Raw genomic sequence first — 19,108 nt, 5'->3', positions numbered from 1 at the left:
GAGAGAGATGCAAACATAATAACTATAATTTTTTTACTTATTTGAATAAATAGATTCAGGCTATAGACAATTATCTAATTTTTGCCTAAATTAATCAACTCTGTACTTTTCTAGAAATAACCTCTAAAGTTTTTATAGAAATGCCATGACGGGACTAAGCTGTGTTTAGTATTCTATATAACTGAAACTAGCCAGTCTATGCTGTGTTCTCTGGTCACTGAGAAAGTGCAAGATCTATCTGTCTCTAAAATTCTATGGTTAACGTTTTTTTTTTTCTCCTCATTTCTTTTAAAGTGGATTGCACAATGAACTGGACACCAATTCTGAGTTTAGCCATGATGTGGGCAACGTGGCTAGCGTGTGACTCTGAGAAGACTGTGAGGCTAGCAGACGGAGTGAGCCATGGAATTAGTAACTTGCCTCTCTCACCCAGGGCTAGGAATGGATCAGTCTCTTTCCAGAGGAGGTCGGAGGCACCCCAGGGGAGTTGGACACCTTTATTGGGGAATCTCCAACGGCCTGTTGCCAAGAGGAATACTCCAGGATCAAAAAATGTGCAATCTGAACTGCCTATCCAGACTAGGAAGGTCAAGGTCAGAGTCAGGCAGCCCCAGAGGCACCCTGCTATGGCTAAACATCCTCAGCCTGAGATGATCAAGGATGAGGGGAGGTCTGCCGTGCCTCAGTCACGGATGATACGTTTCCCTTCAGGGTCCAGTTCTCCCAATATCCTGGCCAGCTTTGCTGGCAAGAACAGAGTCTGGGTTATCTCTGCCCCTCATGCCTCTGAAGGTTACTACCGGCTCATGATGAGCCTCCTTAAGAGTGACGTCTACTGTGAATTGGCTGAAAGGCACATCCAGCAGATTGTGCTGTTCCACGAGGAAGGGGAGGAAGGAGGGAAAGTCAGGAGGATAACCAATGAAGGGAAAATCCTGGAGCAACCTCTGGATTCCAGCCTTATCCCTAAACTCATGAGCTTTCTGAAACTGGAGAAGGGGAAATTTGGCATGGTGCTGCTGAAGAAGACGCTCCAGGTGGAGGAAAGGTACCCATACCCTGTAAGGTTAGAGGCCATGTATGAAGTTATCGACCAAAGCCCCATCAGGAAAATGGAGAAGATAAGGCAGAAGGGCTTCATCCAGAAATGCAAAGCTGCTGGGGTGGAGGGGCAAGTGGTGGAGGAAAGTAACAATGGGGGCAGCATCAGACCTCCCTCAAGTGGTGGACATGTCCAGCTCTCAGTAAAAAAGGAGGAGCCAAGAAGAAGCAATGTTCAGCCAACAAGAAGCAAAACTATGAGGAAACTAACTACTACCACAATAGCTCCTCCTGCCCCTACAACGCAGGCCACCACTCTCCCTCCCACAACCACCACTACCCAAGCAACCACTCGTACGGTGACAGTGCCAAGCAGACCAACAACCACAGCCACATCCCTTCCAACCACTCAGAAAACATGGACCACAAAGTCACACACCACTTCTGACTATCATAGACTGCCCACCGTTCCTGAGGCACTTGCCCCGCGGAGAACAGCCACTGAGGATTTCCACTCCCCAGTGTGGAATGAGAACCACAGAGACAGGCATCCTGGCCTCCCAGAGAGATACCCAGTAGCCACCCGGAGACCTGGCAAAGTTGACAGCTATGACAGCTACACAGAGCCTCCCACAGCCACCTCAGAGCACTACACAAGAGCAAATGCAGGTAGATATAAAGACAATCGTACCGACCGGAAGGACTATACCCACGGGGATCCCAGTGTCACACCAGGTCAACACAAACCAGCCAAAGCCAAACCACCTAAAAAAAGAGGCCAAGAAAGGATTCTGAGCAATGAATATGAGGATAAATATGATCCAAGCAGGCCCGCTGCTCCCCATTTGGAGCAGGACATTACAGCAAGGAACATTCCGCCAAAGAAAGGGAAACAGCCTAAGAAGCACGATCGACCAGATAAGTCTGAGAAGAAGAAGAAAAAGGAGAGACCTGAGAAGAGTGAGAAGCAGGCCAAAAAAGACAAAGCTGAGAAAAAGAACAAGCAGGACAAAGATCGCAGCAAGAAAAATAAGAAGGCGAGTAAGACTGAGAATGAGGGCTACCTGAAGTCCAACTCAAAGCCTTTTGTTCAGCCCCCCCGGAAATCAGTGACAAGCCTCCTGGATTTTTTTGAAGGCAAACGGCGACTCATTGTAAGTAACACATTCCTGAGTGTTTCATCAACTCATCCACTGAAGTAAGTCTCCCTCCTACAAAGACTTTAGAGAGTGGGAAATCTGGGGGTGTATATATATGTTTTTGTTTTGCTTTGTTCTACGGTGGCAGTGAAAGGTACCACCCTAACAGCTCTGGAGATTGAGGCCTACTGCCCTCTGCATTGTGTCTGTTCTTCATCTTGCATTGACAGGACTCTCTAGGGGCAAAAGCGGGTCTCATCCATGGCTTTTTCAGTCCTTGACCTTCTGTTGCAACACCCAGTTAAGGGCACCAATCATGCTGGAATCTCTGAGTGTAGTGTACACAGCTGTCTGTGAGGAACTAGACTGGAGGCCTCCCATTTGCTTTGCACAGGGCTACCAAAACAGCCATCGTTGTTTTGTCCACTGGGGATCCAGAGGTGATGGGCTCTGTATCTGGGGTGATTAATGAAATGAGGCTGCAACCTGGGTATTGTCCATCAACCAAATTAGGATGTTTACTGTTGTTCCCCTCAGTCCCTACTCTCCAGTTCCCAGCATGCTTTGCCAACTAGTAAAGGGCACCCGTCTCTTTCACAGCCATGCCAGTGTCCAACTGTGGTAACAGGCCAAATGGCTGGACACTGCTTATGGGCATATACACACACCCACCCATGCCTGCACATATACAAACTGCCAAACAGATTTTCAAAGCTGCCATTCATTCCTGTTGAGAATTGGGCACCCTTAGATTTCTTGGAGAGCCCACCCTATACTAGTTTAATGACAACAGCCTCCTCTGGTGAGGTTGCAAGGCTTAGAAATGTAGCATAGCCTGGAGCTGCTTCTCCCAGAGTTCAGCAATGTTGTATGGTTTTCCCACAACTTCTCTAAGAATATTTCACCTGTGAGAAGGAAGAATTATAGCCTCATTTCAAATACGTTCTTTGGTAGGCCACTTTAAAGATCCGCTTTGAAAAGCAGTCCTTTGAAAAATAGCCTGGGGTGAGTGCCTCATTCACTCTCACGGGTTAGCTTAGGTGAGGCAAGGATTTTCCAGTAGCCAGTGTCACCAAGAGACTGGGGCTCTAGAAATTCAGCTGGGTTCTTCTTGGCCCCTTATACCATGGCCTGGAACAAACAGCCTGCTATCTGCCTTGGGAGTTCAGTTGACAATTCTGCTGGTAATGCATAGGACAGCAGAGAACCCAGCTCTCCCCTAGAGGTATTAGCTCTGTATGGCTACCATGAATAAATCCAGAGGGAGAGGTCTAGAATGGGTATTAGGAAAAACTATTTCACCGGGAGGGCGGTGAAGCACTGGAATGCGTTACCCAGAGAGGTGGTGGAATCTCCATCCCCAGAGGTTTTTAAGTTAAGTGCTACAGATAAGTAAACAGAGAGATGGGCCCGAAATGCAGCTTCTGATCTGACCTTCGAACTGCCGGAAGTTTATAGGGTGTTCAGAGCCAGGGTTTGGTTGAGCTCTTAATAAAACAGAGAAATGTTGTGAAATCTGGTTCCAGCTCTTCTTGGTCTGGATTTAGAAACGCCACCCTGGCTCATATCTATGGTCAGTAAGTTTTGCCTTGGGGAGTTTGGTTTTTGTGTGTTATTCTGTGGTGGTGAAGTGGAGACTGGGGGTTTGTATATAGCATTTCATTCACACACACAAACACAGAGGACACAGTTAATGTGACCTAAAAACAAACCAATAAATAAATCCCTGCGTGTTTTGCAGACTGTGCAAGGCTATTTTCAAGCTATGCTCTGAGGTTTGCTTTGCTTCTGAAATGCTCCCCACTTTATCCAACAAGATTTGCTAGACTGAGACAAATTCATTGCTCATTTATAGCAATTCAATCTCTGTGGGCCAAATTACACATTCATGCCCACATACTGACTATGAAACTGGGAGCAGAACTCAGCTCATCACCTGGTATTATCTGAGCTCTCAGTGTTTAAGATACTTTTTCTTTTTAAACATTTCACTGCAACTTTAAAGTAAAATTTCATGATACAGACATGTAATCAAATTGTTGTCTGTACATATAACCACAATGGGCCTGATTCTCATTTTTCCCTTCCCCTCCCCCCCCACCCTGCCCCCACACAGAAGGGGCTGCATGTCTGTATCTTTTGGAAAGCATACACTAGCGTGAACTTAGAAAGATTTTTTATTGCTACTGTGATCACTTCCGCCTGCCCGTGACGCTTTCCGCTCCTCCCCTTCCCTCTTCTCTCAACAAATTAAATAAGGCCCACACATGGGATTTTTCTATATGTTTTTGGCTGAATATGAGGTTGGTGGTGCCCGGATGTAATGCAACCATGCAGCCGACTAAAGGGACCACATCAGATATGCCTGGATCAGGGAGGAAAAAGGAGCTATGGTCTACATCCTCAGAAGTATTTAGGTCCATAACTGCCAATGAAATCAGTAGGAGCTAAGCACCTCAATACCTTTGATAATTGGGATCTATGTACCCAGTGTTCCGGCCTCTCTGCAAACAGGTGGGTGAGAGGGGGCTTCATGTCCCCTGCTCTCACCTTTGTGGGGTGGGTTGGGCTGGAGAGTTAAATGGACTCTGAAGGGCAAAGATCTGAAAGGGGAGTGTGTTGTTCCTAGTAAAGGTTACAGCAACTTACTCCTCTCCTACCAGCCCAGCACAGAAGCATCAGAGTGGCTGTGTTTTGAAGCGGTGTCTCTGAGTCCCCTGCCTCCTGGGGCTCTAGCTGACCCATCTGTCACCCGTTGCTCAGGACTGGGCCTAAAGAAAGCTGTCTAGTCCAGGGATAGGCAATAAAAAAGCAGGGTTAGCTCCTGTCAGGCTACTTCCATGGGTGTCAGATGGGAGCCAATGAAACTGGGAGCAATCAGTGGGCACAGTGGGAAGTGGCACACACTGGGACACCACTTCCCACAGCAACAATTGGCCACAAACAACAATCGGCAGCCAACAAGAGCAGGCAGTGATTGTCCAGACAGAGGCACAGGTCAATAGAGAGGTGGGATCCTGCCAAGGACTAACCACGGCAAACCGGATCTAGCTGGTCTAGATGGTATTTGCCCATCCCTGGTCTCGTTCTAAACAAATATAAATTCCTGAACCGCTGGCTAATATGCGGATGAGAGGCCCCAGTGGGCAGGCAGCAAGATACTCTTCTCCGTTGGAGAGCGGCTCCTCTGACACAGGGGCTTTACTGGGGCTCTTTTCTGAAACTCACCAACCTCCATCTCTGCCCTTCCCTAGCTGATCACGACTCCCAAGGCCGACAGCACCATGTATGTGCACCAGCGAGACGAATACCTGGAGAGCTTCTGCAAGATGGCCACAAGGAAAATCTCCGTCATCACAATTTTTGGCACAATGAACAACAGCAGCATGAAGATTGACCACTTTCAGCTAGGTTCATTTTTTACATACTTATTTCTCTCCTGTCTCTCTTTTGAGGTGGGCCAAACATGGGAGAGGGAAGAGATAAATCCAACTGGGGTTAAAATCTAAGAAAGATCTTTTGTTGTGGGAGCTTGTCCCCAACCTACACACACACACACACGCATGCACCCCTGCTTCCCTCCTGTCGTATTTGCACAGCTGTCTCTATCATTTCCCATGTTTAGGTTTTCAGAGCTGTAAGAGGAATTGTGTGGTAGTCTCTAATAATGGGGAAGAGCAGAAAGCAGGAAAGTATGATACAGAGAGGGTGGGATGGTCATTTTGCTCTGATGTGTATCCAACTCTTTGCGTAACTGAATGGTTTTGTTTCTGCGACGGATTTGCTTTGCAGACTATCAGTCACAAGTGGCTGGGCACTGTCTAGTAGGATTTAAGAACTGCCACAGTAAATTGGCCAGTGTCACACACACGAGTCAATTCACAAGGGAGGGGAAAATTGGTTTTGATTGAATAAAAAGCTCCTCAAAACTCCCACGAATCCAACTCCCACTCTGAAGTTCCAGACAGTTCCCTTCCTGTTGCTGAATGTTACATTTTCTCCTCCCTTTGCACTTCCTGGTTGAGTTAGAGCAGATTTGGAAACATGCTTCCAGAAATGCCATACAGAAGGCTTTCTTCACACATAGAGGTTAAAATCACAGACAAACAGGAAATCTCACTAGACAGCTGTTGTACGTGAGTTCCCTCCATTCTCTGAATCAGCTCTCTTCTCTCTAGCAAACGTCTGATTCTGGCATGCCACATGAGTGTTCCCAGGCATGGTCATCGTCTGGGTGTGCTTTTTTGTACTTCCCTCTCTCTTCCACAAAAAAGATTTTGCTTAGAGATGGACCCCAAAAATGTAGGGAAGGAAGTTTGAAACTGGTGCAGAGCACAGCGTGGCCACATCTACATGGGCAACCTGCACCGACAGATGTCACTGTCAACAGAGAAACCTTGGCTGTGCCTCTGTCGACAGAGTGCATCTACACACGAAAGCAGATCGAAGGAGCAAGCCGCTCTGTTGACAGAGAGTAGCTGGACTTCCCTGCTTTCTCTTCACAGAATGGCTGACCAGAAGCTCTGCAAACCAGGCTGCCCAGGCATCCAGAAGCCCCCTCTGTTGATACCAATGTCTACATGGGCACTCTGTTGACAAAACACTGTTGACAGAGGCATTATACTTGATCAGGAACAGGGATAACACTGTCAGCTAAACAGCTGAGTTTTGCCGACAAACTCTCGACAGAGTGCTTTAACTGTGTAGAAGCTCAGCAAGTTTTCTCAAGAAAAGCCCGGCTACCTGTGTAGATGCCGCCCTTTAGTTTACTTATTATTATGTGGATATTCTTTTGGCTACCTGAAGCCTTTTCATTCTCTTAGATGGGGCTCAAGCAAACTTCCTCTCTTTACCCATAAAGCAAAGTACAATAAGCCTGGCTGACTTCTGAGGGCTAGTGTAAAGTTGTTCAGGTCATAGTGCTTCACAGGGTACCTGAGTGTCAGCAAATGAAGCCAGGGTTCTTCCAGACACCTTGTTCAGCCCATGCACATTCCACTAAGTGGCTAAACCAGCTATGCACACCTTGCACTGCCTTCTTGCATGGGGGCAGCTCCAAGTGAGAGCTGGCTACCCAATTCCCTTAGGTAGCATTGAAAATCTAAGTATACAGCTCTAGTCCTGATGCAAAGCCTTGATGAACTCAGTGGAGGCCTTTCCACTGACTTCAGTGGGTTTTGGATCAGGTCCTTAGTTTGCAGCCCAGCAAAGCCCTTAAGCTTGTGTGTAACCTTAAATTCGTGAATAGTCTCATTGACTTCAAGTAGGACTATTCCAGTGCTATAGTCCTGAATGGGCAAGTACTGGTGTTGCCAGAATGCCCTGCAAGTTTGGGAGCGCTACAGATAGCATGGCCTCAAATGCATGCAAGGTCATGCTCTTCAGAGGAAGCCATTTTGCTCTATGAAATGGACCCTTTATAAGCCATGACCCTGGATGAACAGAAATGTATGGAGAGAAACCAAAACAGGCCAAAACCAGTTTTCATACCGGGGCACAGGGCTTGATCCATGTTTAATTGAAGTCAGTGCAAAATTTCCTTTGCTTTCAACTGTGTGTGACTGAAATCTCAAGGCTATCAGCCTTGCCTGCTCCTTGGAAGCTGAAAGTGAAGATGGATTCTCTTTGGTATCATGTATCATAAGCAACAAAGATTCTACAATTGTAATTTTGTGAATAGTTCTATTGATGAATGGAGCAGAACAGAATCCAGCTAGCTCTGCAGTACTAACAGGAGTAAAAGTAAAATAAGCCTTTATAATTCTGAATACACACCTGAAGCAGATCTGTTGCCGTGCATATAGGTACTGTTACATGTTGCGTGGAGGACACTGTTCTGAGAACAAAACAGAACTCTACATGTGGCAAAAACGCTGGTATTCCATTCCCAGGCAACCCAGCCCCACTACGTCACAGTGCTGCTCTGTGCTTAAAGTTACCCATGGGTTTATGGGCATTACTGGATTGCAGCTTTTGAAGAACTTGTATAGAAACTATTGCTCTTTCTCGTAGCTCTGTCACATGACACCCAGTTTCCTCCAGTTTAGCTGTTTCTCCAAACTTACTGGATAAGGGAGGAAATCTCATGAGCACAGCTCTTCCGTGGCATTTCAGGGCTGGCAAACAGCTGGCCTGAGGTTTAGGGAGTTGTGATGGAGTGCTTTTCACCACCCTGCTATCTCAGCAGAGGATGTGGATCCCTGTGTCTGTGAAGGGTAAGACTCCAGGGACCCATTTATGACATAAAACAATGTGAATCAGCAGCCCGCTCAGAGTGGGGGCCCTGACAGCAGAGTCTAAAGAGCACTTCTGCATCTGTGTGGCACGCCTGGACCTGGAAAAGCTGTTTCTAAGTAAGTCTTAAGTTACTCAGGATCATTCCATGCACGGTTAGGCCCATGCACCTATCCATGCCCTGGTAAGGATTTATATCTTGCATATAGTTGCATATTGGATAATAAAACAGAAACGTACTCTATTTGACATAAACCAGACTCCTTCAGCCCGTTCCAGGTTTAACCCAAACCCAGCAAAGCTCCAGAAACCACCCAAGTGTACAAGACCAGACTCCTCAGCTAGAAGAAACTAACCAGGCGATGAAACGCAGATGGCTTAAAGGGGCTCATTTCAGCTAGTGCAGCAAGTAAAACAACTTGGTTAAAATAAGGGCCTACGTGAACTTGAGTCTGACACCTAAACCTTTACATGTTCGAAAAAATAGAAAATTCTTTGTCTTTTATTTCCCCTTTCATTTTTTATGTGACCATGCCACATTTGGCTTCTCTTCAGGACTAGAGGCAGCAAAATCTCCCAAGGAAAGCTGTGCTGGCGATACAGTAACCCCTCGATTTACGCAGAGGTTGGGTTCTGGGCAACCCCTGCATGAACTGAATTTCACTTAAATTGGGGAAGGCTGGGGGAACAGGCAGCTAGAGGAAGTGGAGGGGGCAGCCACACAGCCCCTGGCTTCTCCCAGCTGGGGGGGCACACAGCTGCTCGCCCAGCACTTTCTGAGCTGCTTGCAGCACTGGTTCTCCCAGCTGTGCAGCAAGCCTCTGTCTGAGAGATGGGCTCCCCCGCTGGGATAACCATGGCTGCAAACAGCTACCTGTCAGGGACGACAGCCTGACTCACAGCTGCAGCCCCTGACAGGAGCAGTTTCCCACTCCTGTCAGGGCAGCAGTCATGTAAACCCAAGACGCGCAACTTGATTCCATGTATCTTGAGGGTTTACTGTATTTATGGTCTGACCAGATGCACTAGTATCCAGCACAACCCGGCCCCAGTCTTGGATGGAGCCTTGCTGCACATCTACAATATAAATATTAAACACTAAACAATAACTATATAATAAACGCATGGAAGAGTCTCTTCTGCTGAAATGTGCAGCCTCAGGACATGTTCTAGTTCAACCACAAGATACAGGTTTGATGCAGGAATCATTGGGGGAGGATCTTTGGCTTGTGTTATGCAGGAATTTGGATTAAATGATTGTAGTAGTCTCTTCTGGCCTTAAAAATCTATACAGCTAAAGGAAACCATGAGTTTAATAATTACACCAACTGTACGTTCTAGTGCTCACACTTTATAAGAATATAGTTCTGGAAGGGACCTCTGTGCCCCGTTGCCTACTATCAGAGGCAATTCCATCATATACTCCCATTCAAAAAGTTGCCAAGATCCATCTTACAACATATTAGGTTTCTTACTCCCAAGAAGGCTGTTGCAGAGCCTCACTCATCAGATGGTTAGAAATTTTCTTCTGGTTTCCAGCCTAAACATACTCTTGGCCAGTTTTACCATCTAAGAGTACATGTATAAATATTTCATATGACTTACCTGTTTTAATAAATGGTTAAATGATTGTCAGAGTCCAGTGATTCAGCAAGTTGCTTATAACCAAGGCTTTGTAATCAACTACATTGCCTTCTACTGATGCGCCTATAATCATGTTTAGCACATGCTGTTAATCATGTATTAACCCTTCATAAACTATTTGTAAATGTATCCATAATAGAAAGTGTGGCCACTGGAACATTCAGACTGTTAACGTTTTCTATTAAAAACAGGCCAAAACTGATAAAAGTTTAGGTCCATATCTGAACTAGATTCAGGGTATTTGTTCAGCCAGTTATAGAGACAATGGGCCTGCAGTGAGCTTTGAATCCACACCATATCCCCTGTGCTTGGAAGTTTTCAGAACTGCATGAAAAAAAGAAAAGTAATTAATTGTGAACCAAACTTTTTGCAATACTGTCTAGTCACTATTTATTTAGTTTATCCAACTCATCCAACTTAGTTTTGACTCATCCCTATTCACTTTTGTTGAATGGTAAGAGCAGGGAAGTGGAGCTCCTGGGTCCTATTCCAGCTCTTCCACTGTTTTGTTTTGACCTAAGCAAGTTACTAAATACCTCTTCTTCAGTTTCTCCATCTGCAGTTGAAGATCACAATATAGGCATCTCAGGGTTGCTGGGCCTTAATTAATGATTGCAGAGTGCTTCGAGATCCTCAGATGGCAGATGCTATAGCAGAGCATAACATAGTTATTATTGTACTCTTTCACAGTCTATTGTCCCCCATGTTTCTTTCAATATTTTCACCTATCTGTTGTTTGATGTTAATTTGATTTCTGAGCTGAGAGATTTAATGTATCTTATTGTTTGTGTTTCCACCTGCATTTTTAGCGGGTTGCAATAAAAGATAGTAGGGTACAATATGATCTTGTTCTCACCTACATCCACCTTTTAATATCTCTTATTGATGTTACCAAGATTATGCACCTTTTTCTTTTGGGGGTCTATTGTGGTAATAACTACTTCAGAAGACAGCAGAGCCAGATTTAATCCCTACTACAAGTGCAATTGTGCCTTCCACTATGGAAATAAACGAAAAATTACACAAAACAGTGCAGGAGTGCTGTTGCGTAATGCTATTGTGTATTGGGGTGTTTTAGATTATTTCTGCTGTACAGTACTGTATTACTGTACCATAGCTGCGATTAAGATGATGGTGTTGCTATTTCAAACCTTTTTTAAGTCACTGGGTTATACCTTTATACATGGGCTGAAACTTCTTACCAATGTTTCCACCTCAGAAAAGAGAGAGAGTTTCTCGCTCTTGGGCACTCTCTGTATAGGCACAGTTTTGTCGTTTTGGCTATTCAGATACAGGAAAACAAAAATAATTTTCACTTGTTAAAAATCTTTTCAGGTGCTTGGGCTTTGAATTAGTTTAGTTTTAATTTTGGGGGATGGACTGCATCTGGATACCTCAAAGATGCTTTCTTTTCACAATGGAAATATTGTCCCCATGTTTTAGCAAGCCCTTTTTAGTATCTTCTATGATCAGAGTAGAGCCAAGTGTATTTTGGTAATCGGGCTTGACTTGCAGAATTTTCTCTTTCAGTTGCTAAGTGCTGGCATGGGAAAGTGGTGTGTGTGTGAGAAAGATCAATTAGGTTGCACTCAGTAGTAAATTATTACCCCAGCATCACACTAAAGGGCTGCACCCTTCCTTTTGGAAGGAAAAAATAGAGGTCCTGGTCACTTGTGGTCATTAAAGATCCCATGTCAATTTTTGGAATCTTGGCCAAAACCAAACTGTGCTGACTGTATTTTACCCATTTAAATTCCACATGTTGTTTTATTCGGACATGTTGGTTTTCACAGATGGCTGCTGTGTGCTGTTAGCCGCTACATAGCACTCCAGCAAAGGCTGCATTTCTGTAGGTGCAAAATATCTGTGAAGAGCTTTGAGACCCTTCAGGCTAAATTACAAGGGGCATAGATTTTCAAAAGCAACTACAGCAATTTGAATGGCTAGCTCAAGATATCATTAAGAGACCAAATTTTCTGAAGGTGAGGACTGAAAATCAGGCCTTCTTTAAGTTACCTCAGATTGGACAGCCAAAAATCATTTCCCTTTTGAACACTTTGGCTCATTATGGCTACGTCTACACGTGCAGCCAACATCGAAATAGTCTATTTCGATGAATAACGTCTACACGTCCTCCAGGGCCAGCAACGTCGATGTTCAACTTCGACGTTGCTCAGCCCAACATCGAAATAGGCGCAGCGAGGGAACGTCTACACGTCAAAGTAGCACACATCGAAATAGGGATGCCAGGCACAGCTGCAGACAGGGTCACAGGGCAGACTCAACAGCAAGCCGCTCCCTTAAAGGGCCCCTCCCAGACACAGTTGCACTAAACAACACAAGATACACAGAGCTGAGAACTGGTTGCAGACCCTGTGCCTGCAGCATAGATCCCCAGCTGCCGCAGAAGCAGCCAGAAGCCCTGGGCTAAGGGCTGCTGCCCACGGTGACCAGAGAGCCCTGCAGGGGCTGGAGAGAGAGTGTCTCTCAACCCCCAGCTGATGGCCGCCATGGAGGACCCAGCGATTTCGACGTTGCGGGACGCGGATCGTCTACACGGTCCCTACTTCGACGTTGAACGTCGAAGTAGGGCGCAATTCCTATCTCCTCATGAGGTTAGCGACTTCGACGTCTCACCGCCTAACGTCGAAGTTAACTTCGAAATAGCGCCCGACGCGTGTAGACGCGACGGGCGCTATTTTGAAGTTGGTGCCGCTACTTCGAAGTAGCGTGCACGTGTAGACGCAGCTTATGACTAGCAAGTGGGTGAAGGGGCGATGTTTTGTGTGACTTAGTTGTGAAACTCATGACCATTTTCTCTGTGATTACATGTTTATCAGCAATTTATTTGCTTTTAAGATAATGAGAAACCCATGAAGGTGGTGGAGGATGATGACCTTGTGGACCAGCACCTCATCAATGAGCTGAGAAAAGAATATGGGATGACCTACAACGACTTCTTCATGGTGCTGACGGATATTGACATGAGAGTCAAGGTGGGGAAAAAGAGCTTTTTGAATATGTAACACTGACAGACTCAGGTTGCCAGCACCAGGGATAGAACCTGCAAGTGGAGGGTCTAAAGCCCTACACTCACCAACAGGAGCTAGAGGCCAGCTAGTACTCAGCTCACGCTGTAGAGCAGAGACTTCACTCACCCCAGATGAGGTCTCAGTACCTCTGGGTACTACAAATATAAAGGCATTGGCAAGCAGAAATAGGCCGTGTAACAGTGCAAGATGCAGGGGAGAGGGTTTGGGGCCTTGACATTACTTGGAGGCAGCGCTTCCTGTGAGCTGAGCTCTTGGATGGCTGTCTGGCTGTCAGCAGAGCACCCACAGCCGGCAGCATGTGTTTCTAGCGGTGGTGCACAGCCACTCGTGCCCAGGTGCACGTCATAAAATTCATTCTGCCCGTGGATGTTAAAAGTTGGAGGAAACACTGCTCGGAGGGTCAGAAGAGTTTCCGTCACTGCAAGGCGGACAGCCAGGGCGACGGACAGCACACTGGAAAGGCGGAATGCCCATTCCGTCTCTTCAAGATGGGGGAACTCCCGTGGGCAGTCTGGGTGCCTGGTGACGGGATGGTGTTCTGATGACTAACAAACATGGAACTGCCTCTGTCAGAGGAGCTGAATGCACCATGTGGCGTCCTGAAATGCAGCCTGGAGCTGCCACGTGAACTTGTGGCACAACAGGATGCATCATAATGATGTACGAGGACGGGAGTCAGCAACTTTTCCGAGGCAGAGTGCTGAAATTTGACCTTTGTGCCTCCATGTACAGTCTGAGTGCTGATGATACTGTTTAAAGTCACTAATACTTCTACTTACAACAGCTTCCTTCATAAATAAATAAAGATTCAGAGCTTTACTGCTTAGGTGGAGGTTGGTAGCATTAGCTGGTCTTTTGTTAAGCCATAGGGGTCATGGCTTTGAGCAAGCTCCCGGCTGCCGGGAGGAGTAGGGGCAGGGCTGAGCCCCCATGTCACGTGCCCATGAAAACTGGTTCGCGTGCCACTCTTGGCACCCATGCTGGGGGTTGCCGACATCTGTTCTAGGACACTGAATGATACTGCAAATATGACCTGGTTCTAGTGAGCTGCATGCAACGTCTTGATACATAAGTTTGTCCTACAAAGCAAAAAATTAAAGTGGGCATCATGGGAATAATCCAGTTCCTTGCAATCAGACTCTGGAAAATCAGGGACAGTTTTTACCTTCTCTGCCTCTTCTGGCACTGGCATGTGATGTGCATAAGGGCTTTGCTTGTAATTTTACTCATTCTTGATCTTTTATTTTATAGCAATATTATGAAGTGCCCATTGCAATGAAGTCCATATTTGATTTGATTGACACCTTCCAGTCACGAATCAAAGATATGGAAAAGCAGAAGAGGGAAGGTATTGTCTGCAAAGATGACAAGAAACAATCCCTGGAAAACTTCTTATCCAGGTATTACTTCCAGTGCTGACCTGGTCCTAGCAGCTACTGATAATTAATCACATTTAAAATATCTGGCATACTTTAGTTTTAAGGACAGTGAGTTCTTCTTGACAGATTTGATGATATCTATTGTTTCCAGCAAAATAGTGCGTTTTAACCACAGCTGATTCTGCTGCTCTTGTGTGCTCTTGCGGAGAGTAGAGCCCTAGTAATCAGAGCTTCTGGGCTCTCTTTCTGCAGGCTCCTTGCTCAATCTTGGCCAAGACACTTCACTGTTCTACGTCTCACTTGCCACAGATAAGGATAATCTGCCTCACAGGAATGAGGGAGGATTAATTAGCTAATGCTTGTGCAATGCTTTGAACCTGTTTAGCTTTAGAATGGCATTGCGAAGTTTCCGTACTTCATTCTGTACTTTAGATGCCCCATGTCACAATCTTGTTATTTCAGCTGCAACTCCTTGTGTGCAGTTCAGACCACTGACTCTGTTTCCCCTAACTTCTTTCTGATCAGGTTTGAGATAATTCCACCTGCCTGTGCCCAGTGTTAGTCACCAGCTGGCATTTAAGACCTGCTAATGCCTCCTGGAAAAACACATCTCAAAAATCTTCTTAGAGAGATCTTTGCTCATGTAGTTTGTAATACTCTGTATCAATCTTCTGCCCCCAACCTACACCCTCCTCCCTGGCCCCGCCCCATACAAAGGAAAACCCCTACGTGCAACATGAGCCTGGACTTTGGAAAATTCAGATCTAAAGTTGAAGGTTGCAGTTCTGGTCCATCTCTCTTACTGGATGACCTGCACAAAAATAAGATTGCCTGTGGTTCAGGATGTCACCTGCTGCATGTTCCTCACCTACCATCAAAATCCTCAGTTTGTGCTATTATATCTGATTGCTCTGAAAATGACTGAGATAACAATGAGGATTATGACTCTAGAGCCGCGTCTACACGTGCACGCTACTTCAAAGTAGCGGCGCCAACTTCGAAATAGCGCCCATCATGGCTACACGTGTTGGGTGCTATTTCGAAGTTAACTTCGATGTTAGGCGGCGAGACGTCAAAGTCGCTAACCCCATGAGGGGATAGGAATAGCGTCCTACTTCGACGTTCAACGTCGAAGTAGGGAACGTGTAGACGATCCGCGTCCTGCAACATCGAAATAGCGGGGTCCTCCATGGCGGCCATCAGCTGAGGGGTTGAGAGACGCTCTCTCTCCAGCCCCTGCAGGGCTCTATGGTCACCGTGTGCAGCAGCCCGTAGCCCAGGGCTTCTGGCTGCTGCTGCTGCAGCTGGGGATCCATGCTGCATGTACAGGGTCTGCAACTAGTTGTTGGCTCTGTGGATCTTGTGCTGTTTAGTGCAAGTGTGTCTGGGAGGGGCCCTTTAAGGGAGCGGCTTGCTGTTGAGTCCGCCCTGTGACCCTGTCTTCAGCTGTTCCTGGCACCCTTATTTCAATGTGTGCTACTTTGGTGTGTAGACGTTCCCTCGCAGCGCCAATTTCGATGTGGTGCTGCCCAACGTCGACGCTGAATGTCGACGTTGCCAGCCCTGGAGGACGTGTAGACGCTATTCATCGAAATAGCTTATTTCGATGTAGCGTGCACGTGTAGACATAGCCCAGGTGGGAAATAAGCAGCAGGGAGTGGTGAATGCATAAGCTATTGGTTCTTCAGCATTTTCTTTTCCAAGGACCACGTGCTCAGACTGAGCACCTTTACCAGATCCACCACATTTCCTAAATCCTCCAATTCCCTCTTGCTTGGCTCTCATTAAGACTCATTCTAGATGACCAAGAACCATCATGCTTTGAAAAGTGCTGTCCTAGGCCATAAATAGTGTGTATACTAGCAGAGAGGAAAGCCACAAAATTGTGTTTCCCTACAAATAATCCTAGCAATTAAAAAAACAAACAAACAGGGGTAAAAAAAGGCGGAAATAGAAGATCTGTACACAGAACTGTCCACAGAGGATGTGTTTGTTTACTGGGAAGTGGGCAACAATGGGCCTTTTAGAGGTGGATAGATTTTGCCAGTCACTGAATCTGGCCTGGCCCTCAACAGGGCTCATTTTGTTTTGTCCATAAACTACCCCTCCCTGTGAACAAAACTGCTGGGAGCTCAATTGCCCCCTGTTGTCACTCATCAGGGAAATGGGTCAAACTATGTAAATATTCCTAATTTCTGTGAATGTCTTGGAAGGAAACCACTAGTGAGAGCTGGTTTTGGGAGCTCTTGAAATTCACAACTGTTTGTGGGGTAGGGAAAATCTCCACTGGGGTGGGGCAGTCCCAGTTTAACACAGGGGATTTGGCTATGCTGCTGTCTGAGCTCACTGACTGGACTGAGACCAATGACCTCCTTGCAGACTAAAGTGGAGGATGGAAGGGCTGTTGTAGGGAAGAAAGATTGAAGGTTTAGGTCCAGAAGCTGCCTGGAGGCTCCCAGAATCCAAATGCCAGGCCTGCTGCTTATCAGGAATAAGACCCTGATGAAGGGGTATGAGGGTGCCAGTCCCTTACTATCTGTGGGAAACATTGTACTTTCCATTACCTTCACCCTTGCACAGCTAAATGCCCATGGTACAAGTCCATCCCTGCACACCTACACCGGTGATGATAACATAAGCTAAGTGAATGCTTCATTCCAGCAGAGCTAAAGGATGAGAGTGAGCCAGGCTGATACTTGGATGGAAGACCAAGGGTAAAGGGGACTCAGTGTATCAGGCATATCTTTTGTGCATTAGAAGGGAGGCTGCTCTTCCATCTCCTGTAGAACTTCTCCCCCATAGCTGTGCACCAATTCTGGCCCCGCTGTTTTTATGAATTAACTTTGAAAATATTTTTCTTAAATAAACAAACACCTGCAAGAGGCTCTCATCACTTACGAGCCAAATTTCACCCTGATCTACACCTTGGTCCCTGTGGCTGCCTGGGTGGTTGTCATGACAGAATCTAATCCAAAATGTTCATTCTAAACTCCCTACTTGTAGCTAGAACAGGCCTATTCCCATTTTCAAACCCTATCAAATGAGATTTTTGGATTTCTTTTTTTAAAAGGCAAAAATCATATCCCTTTTCTTTCACTCTGCCCAATGGGCTTCTCCCTGCCAGAGGGGTGCTGTTTAGGCTCCCCCACCTCCCTCCCCCCCAGGGAATCGCTCTCTTTGGTTTCACCAGAATGAACAAGTCAGATCAATGATTCCCAAACCACCCAACTGCAGATCAGGAACTCACCTTAATTTCTGCCCTTCATTTCCTGGGTGAAACAAATCCAAACCCCATTAGAGGCAGTGGGAAGACTGCGGCTGACTTCAGTGGGTGATCTCAGTGGTGGTGGGGGAAGGGAGACCTTTGCCTCACCAGCAGACAAGCTAGTCAGAACTGGCTTGCATCTCTCTGCTATGCCGCATGGCTGAGGAACTCAGCTGCTGTCTCCTCAGCTGGCATCAACAGGCGAAAAAGAATGTAACTTTTTTGTTTAAATTAAAAAGAAAATCCACAGCAACTCCCTTACCCCACTAAAGTCCTAACTTTTGTCCCAGAAGATCTTGCTGTGACACAAGCCCTGGCCTACTTAGAAGGTCCCTGAAAAATTACCATGCAGGTGGACCTTTCTCTTTGGATTCAACCCAAAAGATGGTTCTAAGTTACCCATGAATGGGGACATTAGCAGGTTTTGAAGCTTTGGGATGACATATAGGTTTATATGAAGGTGCTCAAAGTAAATGCCACTCTTACTATGTAGCACAGCAACATCTGCCTCCATTTAAAAGACTACTTCCTCATACAAAAAATCCTTGCATTTTTGTGAATTATTTTGAAACCTACTTAGTTTTGAATGGGAAGGTAACTTTAAAGGGGGAAAGTGTTGTTTTAGGATACTAAATAACTATGCTATTTAGTCTCAGAGGGCCAGCAAAGTTAATCTGTAGCTTCACAAACAAACAGTCCTGCAGCACCTTAAAAACTAAAGAATTTATTAGGTAATGAGTTTTTGTGGGTAAGGTTTTTTATTTAGGTAATGAGTTTTGTGTCTTCAGATTATCTGGAGAACCATCTGAATAAATGAGTCTTACCCACAAATGCTCATTACATAATAAATATGTTAGTTTTTCGGGTGCTACGGGACTGCTTGTTATTTGTGTTCTAGTTAGGTTTTTGGTACTGGTTACAAATCTTTCCACCTATCACCAATCTTCTTGGATAGGACAATGCCAGGTGATCCTCACAATCAAATGCTCAGTTAGAAGGGGCAGTTCTAGTTCACGTACAAAATGCGTGACTGAAAGCTGTTGGACCTCTTTTAACCGCATAGAACAATTTGAAAGCTAACATGTACTGTGAGAAATTCTGTGGTAATTTTTTCTGTCTCAGTCTGTAATACAACTCCCAGTGCCATTATATCAACTAGAGATAGCACTGGGTAAAGATGTTGAGATTTGGAAGCTCAAGTTGGTTGAACATCCAAAATTCAGATGCTTAGTTAAGATGCTTAGGCAAGCAAAACTGAGATCAGGCTTTATCCTCTTTCAGTCTTGGGTAGAACTAGCAAGAACATAGCTATGATAATTTGAGATGAAATTGAACAAAACTTCTAAATCCAGC

At 45.7% G+C, this 19,108-nt stretch overlaps 1 protein-coding gene across 2 annotated transcripts in view; it reads left to right on the top strand.

Moving 5' to 3' along the window:
• CCDC80 (coiled-coil domain containing 80) overlaps positions 1–19,108 on the top strand; it is a 40,736-nt gene that overhangs the window by 770 nt on the left and 20,858 nt on the right. For both annotated transcript variants that reach the window (XM_074999990.1, XM_074999982.1), the window contains exons 2-5: positions 295–2,195; positions 5,435–5,591; positions 12,918–13,054; positions 14,363–14,511. In XM_074999990.1, coding sequence (XP_074856091.1) covers positions 306–2,195; positions 5,435–5,591; positions 12,918–13,054; positions 14,363–14,511 — 2,333 coding nt within the window. In that variant the 5' untranslated portion in view covers positions 295–305. The remainder of the gene's footprint in view (positions 1–294; positions 2,196–5,434; positions 5,592–12,917; positions 13,055–14,362; positions 14,512–19,108) is intronic.

Source organism: Carettochelys insculpta, chromosome 1 (assembly GCF_033958435.1).
Source record: "Carettochelys insculpta isolate YL-2023 chromosome 1, ASM3395843v1, whole genome shotgun sequence".
Lineage (NCBI taxonomy): Eukaryota > Metazoa > Chordata > Testudines > Carettochelyidae > Carettochelys > Carettochelys insculpta.
This window is presented reverse-complemented; position numbering and strand designations above follow the sequence as displayed.